General features: G+C 35.9%; 1 protein-coding gene across 9 annotated transcripts in view; it reads right to left on the bottom strand.

The window, feature by feature from the left end:
- Positions 1-13,029, bottom strand: part of RPS6KC1 (ribosomal protein S6 kinase C1) — a 123,838-nt gene extending 110,809 nt beyond the window's left edge. For 4 of the 9 annotated variants that reach the window (XM_036441912.2, XM_036441910.2, XM_036441913.2 and 1 more), the window contains exons 1-2: positions 12,778-13,026; positions 3,273-3,308 (exon numbers count right to left, since the gene is read on the bottom strand). In XM_036441912.2, coding sequence (XP_036297805.1) covers positions 3,273-3,308; positions 12,778-12,882 — 141 coding nt within the window. In that variant the 5' untranslated portion in view covers positions 12,883-13,026. Of the gene's footprint in view, positions 1-1,342; positions 1,459-3,272; positions 3,309-12,777 lie in introns of all 9 variants that reach the window. The other 5 variants (XM_036441909.1, XM_036441907.2, XM_036441916.2 and 2 more) reach the window with 4 other exon arrangements.

Raw genomic sequence — 13,029 nt, 5'->3', positions numbered from 1 at the left:
CCATTATATCAATAAGTATAAATGTTTATAATTAGACTATACATAGTCCCAACAGATACTTGCAAAAAATTATTTTCTCTAATAATCAAATTTTTCCCATTATAGAAAAAAAATCAAGGGAAGTGGGTAGAGGTGTGAGAGGATGTAGATGGGTTAAATGGTAATGGGAAAAAATAAAACAAAATGAAATAAAAATCACTGTATAATAGCTATTGCTGTATTGAACCATTTCTGCAGAAATTTCTTATTCATTAGCTATGAGTAAAATTCTTCAATCAAATAGCAATTTAATGACAACCATATATAGACTACAAATTTAATAAAAGCTTACTTATTAAAAACATTCCCTTATTTTTACATTAAAAAGTTTTAAGATAACTTCATTTAATGATATCAAAAACCGTTAGATCTCTTGTATGCTACAAAACCACTCAATTCAATTAACTTTTCCTTTTTACTCCTCTATAGTACTAGAACCTGCTGGATCATCTACCATACTATTGCTTATTAATTTTCTTTCCCTTGACACATTTCTGACACCAGTAAAATTTACCACCTACAGAGAAACAGAGCCAGGCAGGTTACTTTTTTTAAAGGGTGGGAGAGGGAGGGCATTTTTCCACCTCTCTCTTTACTTGATACAAGTATTCATGCCCTAGAGACTCTTCTGTACAAGAGGCCACATTGACTATTGTTGTGCCTCCTCAGATTCATCTATGTTGCTCTTAATAAATAAAAATTAAGAGAAAATTTAAACTTTTTCTCTTAGATAAGAAAAAAAAAAGCTGATAATTTTAAAATTATTTATTCCATGTTAATATTTAAGCATTATTGGGAAGAAAACACTGCATGTGCTAAGGTACGTAGGTATATATTTACATATAAACAAACAGCAAAGTTTCTCATTTTATAAGAATAGCATAATTTTAGCCCTATATTTGGTTAGATTAAGTATACATTGACTAATCCTCAATAGTCTTGAAAAGTCTAAATTCTAAAGCAATAACTAAATTAATCAGTTAACAGAAAGAGAAAGGAAAAGAAAAGGAAATGGAAACAAATTCTAGTAGGTGATTCCTCTCCTAATGAGAATCCCAATGTTTAAATGAAACATATGGGAAACTAAAAGTATTGTTATAATTTTGAGGTTATTCTATATTTTAAAAAACTAGATAGACAGAAGACATGGTTGTTTTGGGTTGTTGTTGTTTTTTGTTTTTTGTGGGGGGTTTTTGTTGTTGTTGTTGTTGTTGTGTGTGTGTGTGTATGTGTGTGTGTGTGTGTGTGTTTTAAAGCATTTCTAACAAAGGACCATGCAATCATCTAACTAAAGGACACTTACAAGAGTTTTCTGATGAATGGTTCACCAACAGTTGTTATTATAAAAGAGTTTTCCCAAAAAAAGGATTAAGGAAATGGCAGAGAGTATGTTCATGATAGGTTGGTTCAGGATTCTCCCTGAAAAAGGGGAACATCAAGCTACAAACTACAGCATAGCAATCAGACAATATTTCAAAAGAAACACAACCCATTTTCAGATTTAACAGAGTTGTAAATTTTCAAAAGCAGAAAACCCTGACATTGACTACTAATTCAACATTCTAAAGAATTCTAAATCCTAAAGAACAGTTCATACTAATCAGCTGACACTTAAGTAGAGAAAGTACTTCAATCAATGGTGTAATCATTTTCTCTGCCATTTTAGAAGGACAGATATATAGATACATCTTCTTTTCTTCCAAAATAACATTACAATAGTATCTTCATGTCTATTGAGGATAGGGGATGTAGAGAGGAGTTAGATGTCTTAAAACCCTAGGAAAATAATAAGGAATCTTTTAAAAATATATCCTTTATTGAAATATTTTTAACCATCAGAGAAAAAACAAATGCCATATTAGATATAGTAAGAATGGTAAAGTATAAAAGTCAAAATATATTCTAAATCTGATGTCACATACACAAACCAACCAGTACCAAACAATCAACTTAAATATATGAATCAAGCCAGATTTTTATTTAAGAAATAGTGGGGCTTGTGACTAAATCGAAAACATATACCCCACATAAAGATATTAAGATTCAATTTAAGAAAAGAAATGAAAAACACTGTTGAAGAATCAAGACTGCTCATTTATCCTGTTTCTTTAGTAAGAAAAAAAAATCCCTAACATGCTATGTCCTTCTAATCTGAGTGAAAATTAGATCAATGTGATCACTTTGAAAGGTATATAAGTGTCTAAGCATTATGTTGTGCACCTGAAACTAATATAATATTGTATTAAACATATAAAACTGTATCAACTGTAATTAAACAATAAATTAATTTTTTAAAAGAAAATGAACAAGCACTAATATAAATTTTAAAACTGTTAAAATAACTAAGCTTTTCAGATAGGATTCTTAGAGGTATATATACAAAATAATAACAAATAAAGAACCACAGTTTTAAGCAAAATCATAACAAACTGGTATCATTTTAGAGAGAGGGAGAGTCGGCAAAATAAACTTAGCATCTACAAAATTTAAAAAAGAAACATCTACACCCAAAGCACTTTTTCAAGATGTCAACATATCAACTCAATATAAAAATGGGAGCAGACAGAAACCCACAATTTAATATTATAATCTTTAAAATTAATACTAGTTACCAAATACTTTTCAAGTTTATATTAAATAGGCATCATAATTTAGAAATAGGTAAATAGGAGCCCTTAACTAATATTGAAATCTGATGAGTATGAGAAAAATTATCACATTATTAAATAGCACTATTAATTCCTGAAAAATCTTATTTTTAAAATTTACCATCAACTGAAATCTAACACATATTTAATACATCTAAATAATCCTCAAATTCTTAGTCATATAACTTAAAACCTACGACAACTTAGAATATACTTAATAGGTCTGAACTAGGACACTTCTGCTACTGTTTTGTGAGCTGAAGACAACCTCCACACAAACATACAAATACAAAGACTGAGAAACAGCCCTAGCTGGTTTAGCTTAGTGAATAAGTGTCAGCCTGTGTACTGAAAGGTCCCGGGTTAGGTTCCAATCAAGGGCACATGCGGCATGCAGGAGGCAGCCTATTAATGATTCTCTCTCATCATTGATGTTTCCATCTCTCTCTCCCTCTCCCTTCCTCTCTAAAATCAATGAAAAAATATATATTTTTAAAAAAAGACTGACAATTCAATTTGCTCAATCAGGCATTTAGTTAAATTTTTGTCAAATACATTAAATAAAATTTTCATATAACATGTTACCTCCTGGACATCCTCTGGATTTCTTCGTGAAATAACCTGAAACAAAACATACACAGAAATATCTCATTATTATCAAAATTTAAGATTCCACATTTGTATAATGACTTTCAGTAGTATTTGTATAAAATTTCAATTTGCTTAAAGAATAAGGAACTAGTCCTAGCCAGTTTTGCTCAGTGGGTAGAGCGTCGGCCTGCAGACTAAAGGGTCCTGGGTTCGATTCCAGTCGAGGGCAGGCTCAGTTGCAGGCTCCCAGCCCTGGTCAGGGGCATGCAGAAGGCAATCAATCGATGTGTCTGACTCTCTCACATCTCACATCAGTATTTCTCTTTGTCTCTCCCTCACCCTTCCACTCTCTCTAAAAATCAATGGAAAAAATATCCTTGGATAAGAATTTTTTTAAAAAAAGAAGGAAATAACATATTATGTCACTTACACGGAACTCAGCTATATAACTTCACTATCTGAAACACATACTAAAAAATCCAGCAAAAAAGACAACTGAAATAAAGTCCAAATACTAATGTTCATGTATTACATTTGCACGAGAATGCCTCAGCCTTCACTTTCATTTGACATTATTCTATCAAACTTCTCAGACTTCCTATAAATTAAAAATATATAAAGCAGCTGAAACTGGTTTGGCTCAATGGATAGAGCTTCGGCTTGGGGACTGAAAGGTTCCGGGTTCGATTCCGGTCAAGGGCATGTACCTTGGTTGCGGGCATATCCCCAGTGCGGGGTGTGCAGTAGGCAGCTGGTCAATGCTTCTCTCTCATCGACGTTCCTAGCTCTCTCTCTCTCCCCCTTCCTCTCTGTGAAATATCAATAAAATATATTTTAAAAATATATATATTATATATATATAATATATATTATATATATTATATATATATTATATATATTATATATTATATATAATATATATAATATATATATATCAGCTGCAAATGGACAAAATATACAGGGATTGCTCTGGATTATTTCTTACAATTGGAAGTGAATCTACAACCAGCTCAATAAAAATTTCAATGAAAAAAAAAAAAAAATACAGCCACAATCCTCAGATACACCAATATCTATGAGAAGTAATCAGTGACCACCTAATGGTGAAGAAAACAAAAGTAACTTATATAAAAAATTATAATCAGCATTCAAGGACAATGCAATCTTCATTCTCTGAGCAAAGAGGTGGAGGAAGGATTCTTTCACACTTCTCTAATTACAAAAGCCAAAAAGTCTAACACCATTTACAAAGATTTCCTCACAAAACTAGAAAAGAGGAAGGTTGGGTGCCTAAGTCATCAAAAAGCAATGTAGAGTGGGAAAAGCTCACATTAAATACATAATAACATCTATGTAAATGTAAAATTCATGAACGATGCTTCAATATGCATTTTGCAAAAACTAAAAGATATTATATATTAAACACATAAAAATGGTTGCCTATAGATGAAAGGAAGAAAAAAATTTGATAACTGCTGACAGTACCATGAACTGGGGGACTAGGATCCACTCAACACTACTGCAGTCCAAAGCAAAAACAGCAATATTCCACAAAACCCTGTCAACCATTAGATTTTATTTCTTCTTTCACTTATTCAACAAATACTAGTGCCTACTCTGCAAATAGGTTCTGAAGTATAATGGAGAATACATCAGGTTTGATTCCTATGCCACTACACTATAAAAACATAATCACTTGCCAGATACCTTACCAAATTCAACCAAATGACAACTCACTGTGAGGTGTTCAGTAGACCGGCATGTGTAATCTCACTTAAATAAGTTAAGAATGTGTCCTCTGACATGGACACCAAAACAAAGGGGTTAGAATAACATGGGCTGAACCCAGATGTCCATTAGTAACAACTCTTTCTAACTATGTAATTCTCTTCAACAAAACTGATGAAAAATGAGAATACCAACCAGAAATCTGAAATTAGAATCTGACCATATTGAAAATGAACTAAGTTGAACCCTGAGACCCAGCTATTTATAACTGTTAATACTATATTAGCAATGATTTCAACAAGTAATATCAACTCTAAAATAAAAATACAACATTCACTCTGATAAAGACTGTTACTACTTTATAATTTTTCCCTGAGGTGAATTTCAATAGTTTGTCACAACATTCAGCCAACAAATTCCATAAAAGTTGTAATTTAAAGCAATTTCATTTAAAGTTCATAAATTTCTGTTGCAAGCATAACTACCAATGGCTCAGTAAGTACTTACCTGAGAAGCCTCGATAGATAGATGATTGATTGATACATAGATAGACAAATAGAATTTTATTGCCAAGTAATCTTGAAAATTATTACCCTAAAGCAGTGCTTCACAAACAACACTGCGTGGAATATGGGTATTCTTTAAAATCAGTGATGTCAAAAGACTAATGATGAACTCAATCTACCTTTGTTTAAAAAAGAAACACATAGTACATTATGATGCCTTGTAAGTCTCCAAAAGGAAGCTATACAGTATTTCCCAAAGTCATTATCCACTCAAGTTTCTATTTTTATCATATTTTTTATTTTTTTATTTAGTGTGACACCTACTAAATTTTGAACACAGTAGACCACTTCTATTTGAACACAAACAGAAGTTTGTGGTCCATCCACCTCTATTAATGTCAAAAGCAAATTCTCAATTTAGGAAAACAAATAAGATAACTATCTCTTACTGTGCTAAGAAATATTTTCCTTCATTCAGCACAACCCTGCCTCATAGAATGAGACAACCAAGGCCCAAGAGCATATAGTAACATACTAATACTAATAATATTAATCAACTAGAGGCTCAATGCACAAAAATTCGTGCAAGAGTAGGCCTTCGTTCCCCTGGCTGCTGGCACTAGCTTCCCTCTAGCCCCTGCTTCAACTGGAAGAACATCAGGAATGACACCCGGAAGGACTCTAGACATCTGGTCTAATTAACATATTATCCTTTTATTAAGGGTCTAGTAATAATTAATGTCTTTTTTTAACATTCTTTTAAAATCTTGCTTGGCGTTGACTTGTATTGACATAACCTTCAAACATGTGGTATCTACAGAACGTGTGAAGTGCAATTAACAAGTTTTGCTTGAAAAAGTTTGTGTTTGGTTTGGTTTTTGTTGCAAAACTAGGGCTAAGAAGATGGCGGATGAAGAGCATATTTGGCACTGCATGCTTTACGAGTTCCAATTAGGAAGAAAAGCAAGTGAGGCTGCAAAAAACATCTGTAGTGCTCTTGGTCAAGATGCAGTTAGCGCCAGAAAATGCCAGCGTTGGTTTGAGAAATTTCGCGAGGGAAATTTTTCGTTAGATGACAAGAGTGGTCGAGGCCGTGTGTCCAATTTTGATCAAGAAGCTCTTCAAGCTCTTTTGGTGCAAAACCCTCAAATTACCCAACAAGAGCTTACGACAACTTTAAATTGTTCACAAAAAACAATTTCCAATCAATTGCGTGCACTTGGCAAAGTCCAAAAGTTTGGAAAATGGGTTCCTCATGAGTTGACCGACAACAACCGTAATCAAAGAGTCACAATTTGCAGTTCGCTCCTCTCTCGTCAAAACCGTTTGCCGTTTTTAGAGCAAATTGTTACCGGAGATGAAGAATGGGTGCTGTATGTTACTTTGAAAAGGCGGCCTCAATGGTTGGACAAAAATGAGGCTCCGCAGCCCACGACAAAACCTGACTTGCATGCGAAAAAAGTGATGTTGTGTGTTTGGTGGAATTTTAAAGGAATTCTTCATTATGAACTTTTACCATCTGACCAAACCATTACAAGTGCAGTGTATAGTGCCCAATTGGAAAGGTTAGCCCAAGCTTTAAGAGAAAAAGAACCCACGCTGATTAATCGGAAGGACGTAATTCTTCACCACGATAACACACGACCGCATACTGCAAGAATCACTGCTGAAAAACTGCGCCAGTTGGAATGGGAAGTTCTCCCTCAACCTGCATATTCTCCTGATATTGCCCCTTCTGATTACCATTTGTTTCGTCTTTGCAAAACTTTCTTCTTGGAAAAAAATTTAATAATGAAGAATGCCTCAAAAATGCATTGACCGAATTATTTGCATCAAAATCACAAGAATTTTACAACAGAGGGATTAAAATGCTTCCTGAGCGTTGGGCACAAGTAGTAGAAAACAACGGCAACTATATTGTTGATTAAATTTTGTTGTATTGTTTAAATAAATTCGATTTAAAAAAGTATTAGAAAACGACATTAATTATTACTAGACCTAATATTATAGATAACAGGCAGTACTTGATCTCACAACTCTGTGATTATAAACAATGTGCTCTTTCAGGGACACAATTAAACCAGCCCTCCTAAACTTTAAAATCCCAAGGATGCGAGAAATATTCCTATTGTCCGTTAGGTAAATCCACTTTGTCTTTATAAAGAAATGCCAATCAAAAGCTGAAGAAGCACGCTGGCAGAACAGAAATAATTAAGAATGAAGGGTTTTGAATACTAGCTCTGGCACCAGCTATGAACTGCTTTTTCACCAGTTCCCTAATAAACAAACAAAAAAAATCTTAAAATGAGCCCTCTTGCCTATCTTTAAAACAAAGACCGACTTTATAGCTAGGCCTACCCCAGGCCCATAGTAATCAACAGATCAAGCTGTCATTAGGTCCTCTCCAGTATGCTAAATCATATTATCTACTTAACAAATATTTAATAAGAAGCTCAGATACAATTTAGGAACTGCACTTCTGGGTATTTATCCAAAGAAACCCAAAACACTAAATCAAAAATACAGATCCATCCATATGTTCACTGCAGCATTATTTACAATAGCCACAATATGGAAGCAACCTAAGTGCCCATCAATAGATGAACAGATAAAGAAGTGATGCATATATTCAATGAAACAACTCAGACAAAAAAGGATGGTCATCTGCAACAACATGGAAAGGCCTAGAGGGTACTGTGCTGAGTGAAATAAATCAGACAGTGAAATAAGTCAGAGAAAGACATATGCCATATGATTCCACTTATAAGTGGATCTAAAAAGCAAAATAAACAAGCAGAATAGAATTAGATTCACAGATACAAAGAACATTTTGACTGTTGCCAGATGGGAGGAGGGTTGGGGGAATGGATGAAAAAGGTGAAGGGATTAAGAAGTACAAATTGGTAGTTACAGAATAGTCTTGGGGATGTAAAGTACAGCATAGGGAATATAGTCAATAATATTATAACTATGTATGGTGTCTGATAGGTTCTGGACTTATCAGGGTGATCATTTTATAAGTTATATAAATGTCTAATCACTGGGTTATACAACTAAATATAATATTGTATGTTAACTGTAATTTTAAAATAAAATATTATTTTTTAAAGACTTAGTATTAAGCTACAGTTTACAAGGATATAAGCTTAGGAGGGAAGGCGGGGGGGGGGGGGGGGAGGGGGGGGGAAGAAGTTGGGGAAAACGGGTGGGTGGGAGGTGATCATAGGCAGGGACAATTTGGTGGTGAAAGCCTGGGGCAGGCTGGAGGGAGTTAATGGGGGAAAAAGGGGGACATATATAATACTATTAACAACAAAGATTTTTTTAAAGACTTAGTATTAAGCTACAGTTTACAAGTATATATGCTATCAAGAGAAATAAAAGCACATGCCCATACAAATACTTGTATACAAATGTTTATAATAGCTGTTTTCATAACCAAAAACTGGAAATGACCAAAGTGTCCATCAACAGGTAAGCAGATTAATTGTAATATAACCATACAATGGAATATCAGTCAGCAATAAAAGAAAAGCAGACAACATACCTAGATGTATCTCAAATAATCATGCTAAGTTAAAGAAGCCACCCCAAAAAGAAAAATGCATACTGTGTAATTTCAATTATGTAAAATTCTAGAATATACACCTGATCTATCACAGAAAGGCGACCAGAGGTTGCTTAGGACAGGGAATGGAGGGGACTGACTGCAAAGGAGCACCAGGGATCTTCTGCCATGATGACTGCGGTGGTGCTTATAGAACTACAGGGTGTTATGGCTGATAGCTCAATTTTGAAAATAAAATGTACTTTAATACACACTGCCTTTATAATTATTCAAAGTGTGTGTGTATATTATGGGGGACACCCAATATGTATATATTTGACCAAATTCATCAAACTGTATGTACACTTAAAATTGGTGAATTTTATTGTATATAAAGTATGCCTCCATATAAACAAAATAAAGTCATAAAGCAACACTGTCTTTTTTTACATAAAGGCATACCTTCTGCTTTCTATACTCATGGAAAGAATATAAGCAAGAACTACCATTCACTTATGTTGAAGAGAAATCTGTATTACAGTATGAGAATTTTATAAACTTAGCATGATGAAACAACCCAAACTGCCTGTCTCCTTCAACTAAAGAATCAAAGAAACCTACAAAAGAATTTTCCAATTCTGAATAGAGGTACCTATTCTTGATAAAAATTAACAAGCAACAGAGTTTAACTAGGAAATATGTTAACAAGCTTACAACTGGCCACAGGGTTCCAGAAAACTTTTTTTTTTAAAGTATAAAGGAGATTTAAGAAGATGCAAGAGCTTTTATGTTAACCAAAATTTAGTAAATTTAGATACTACTAGTGATTCTAATTTTACTCGTTCTTTATGAAGGATAACAACAAAGATTCTTTATGAAGGAGTCTAATTAGAATCAAGGATCAAAAATATAAAAATTATTCTTTAAAGCTGAAAGTAAATCAGTAGCAGGAAACATAGAGAAAACATTCCTAATTTTTATCTCATAAAGTTCTCTCAGGAGAATATTACTTACCTGGTTAATTCTCCTGAGGAAAGATGTTTTCCTCCTTAAATCTCAAAAAAAAAAAAAAATAACAAATATTTTACTTGTTTTATAATATTAAGTAGTTACTTTTTAAGTATCTCCATGTTGACCCTCATTAGCATTACAATCTGTCACAAAAGCAATAAATGAGGACATAAACATTTACAAGAAAGGCAGTGTAAGCAATTTTCTAGTTCAAATAACCACAGCAATGCATAGATGTGGTTAGTCCTGAGGCAATGCGCTGCTTTGTGTTCTAATTTATGTTGTCATAAAAGTTAGTCCAGTAAACAGTTCACAGCTTAAGAAAAGATACTTAAGAGCTGAATTGGGTTAACCTCTCCTTTTGTAAAGAATACAAGCAATTACCATACACAGTGTTTGCTACTCAAGTTCCAAACACATTTATACCTTCAAGCCTTTATGCCATAAAGTTTATGGCTCTCTCCCTTCTAGCTACCCTTCCATCTAAGACGCCCTCCCTTTTTCCCCCCACCTATCTGCGTTCTTCTCATCTTTCACCACCTATCTTAATTGGTACACATTCCCAGGTCCCTTGAGCCAGAAGCAATCTCTGTCTTCTGAAATCCCACAGCTCTTTTCTATTCTCTGGTGGCATTTAACACTTTCTATCTTGTACTGGGCTTCTTCAAAAAATCTATAAACTCTCTTCTATGAATATCCTTGAAAAGAAGGTCCATGCTTTATTCAGCCTCTATCCCTCACAGCATTTAGTTAGTGCCTGGAACTAAACTCTTGCTGAGCGTGTTGCCTAGAATGGAGAGGAAAAACATTCAACAATGTTTTTTAGACACTGTGTGCCATGCACTACCTTAGCTGTTATAAAAGGAAACAAATACCAATGATAAAGACCTATCCTAAATATACTAGAGACACAGACACATAACAGATTCATACAATATAACTGGGGGGTTACAATAAGGCAGCGTTTTTCAACCGCTGTTCCGCGGCACGATGTTGCCTGGTGTGCAGACAAGACAAGAATTTTATAATTTTTCACTATTTTGTTTACTTAATATTTCATAATAAAGTAATTATAAAATACTTTCTTTGTGTTTATTTGATTCCTATTCAAGAGAATTACTTTATATATAGTCAATATAGGCACAGAGTTAAATTTTTTAACATTTTCTAATGGTGGTGTGCCTCGTGATTTTTTTCATGAAACAAGTGTGCCTTTGCCCAAAAAAGGTTGAAAAACACTGCAACAAGGGATGAACGAGGTGCTATGAGGGAAACATTACATATGTTGAAAACTGTTCTAATTCCATAAATTATATTAGGAAACTAAGTCTAAATGTTTGAAGGTTCCAATGCCTACAATGGTTTCAAAAGTGATATAAATAAGGGCCCTAAATCTTTAAAAAAAAAAAAAAAAAAAAAACCAACGAAAAAACAAACTTTTACACTACACCTATATAACAACTTTGTGTGCAAACAGGGAGTAGCAAATTTCCCTCTATTCTCAGTACAGCCAGGCCTGGTTTTATCTGTCAGCAAACTTGCTTATCCCACCTTCTGACATTTGTCTCAATTGTGCACCATTTCTATAAAACACATGCCAAGTTGCTCTCAAAGACCTACTTCCTGAGCTATCACACATGATTACTACATCCTCCAAAGGTATACTGTGGTATTACTACTATCTGTACCTCTCCTTTTTTAAACAATCAATGGCAAAGATAAAGTTCATTCTGAGCTTTTTATATAATTTAGAGTTAGGCAGAAGTGGCCTCAAATCCCAGAAGTGCTACTGACTTGCAAAGCTGGGCAAGTTACAAAACATCAGGCAACCTCAGTTTCCTCATCATTAAAATTAGTAGTAACTCGGGTGATGTGTACAAAATGCCAAATACATATGCATATTCATACACACACATACGTTCATACATGTAGACTTACTTAATGTTACTATTCTTTATTTCCCAAGAAGAGAGCTACAGGCTGTCTTTAAAAGTAGGAGCAAGAGCGATTTTTAGCACCAAAGTGGGTACTAAAAATTGAACCCGTTTAACATAAAGGAGATTCGCAGCCTTTTACATGTGCTCTCAAGACAGCTCATGGAATTTCTCCTATGCCTCCTACTGTACACCATGAAAACTCCGTGGACTTTCTCCTACGGCTCCTACTGTAAACCATGAAAAACTCAAAAGGTAAAAAGACAGGCGGAAAAGGTCCTAGGCTGTGACCCTAACACTGACATCCTCGAGAGAGTCCATGAGCCTCAGTCCAAACCGTGACGCTGTACAAATGCCCGAGAGGAGAAAGGCCTAGGACATAAATAAAAACCATACAATCAATTACATCTTTCACCTGCGCATCCCTCAGAAGCAAGCAAAACCGCTTCTGCACGTTTCAGCCTCAGAAGAGAAAGTTCCAATGGGATGGGGGCTGAGTCATCCACGGAAAACCACCAACCTGTGCCCGTACCCGGGGACGGGGTGGGGGGACAACTCCGCCACCTTCCCCAGCGGAGTCCCCGAGCATCGCCCACTCGGCGCTCCCCTCGCCTTCCCCCCGCCTTCCCCCCGTCCCCACCTCGGCACCAGGCGCCCCCAGTCCCACCTTCGGCTCCGAGCCGGGAGCAGGTGCCGCCACGCCCGGGTCCCCACCCCAGATCCTCATCTCCCAGGTCAGGGATACCGCCCCGCCTGTCACCGGCGGCACTCACCCGGGCGGTGACCTTATACACCGTGTAGCCCCGCGGGTGTCGCTGGGGCTCGGTGACAGTGTAGAAACGGGCCAGATCGGCACCCCGCTCCCGAGGAGAGGTCATCCTCCCTCCGCCGCAGCCGCCGCCGCCGCCGGCCGAGGAGCATCAGGGCGCCCGGCGCCGCGCTCCCGGGTCCCAGCGGGCGAGGCAGCGGCTCCGCGGTGGGGGGCGGTGGCTCCGCCGCGGCGCCTCGGGCGGCGCACGGCTCTG

This window comes from Pipistrellus kuhlii, unplaced genomic scaffold, assembly GCF_014108245.1.
Source record: "Pipistrellus kuhlii isolate mPipKuh1 unplaced genomic scaffold, mPipKuh1.p scaffold_m20_p_18, whole genome shotgun sequence".
Taxonomy (NCBI): domain Eukaryota; kingdom Metazoa; phylum Chordata; class Mammalia; order Chiroptera; family Vespertilionidae; genus Pipistrellus; species Pipistrellus kuhlii.
This window is presented reverse-complemented; position numbering and strand designations above follow the sequence as displayed.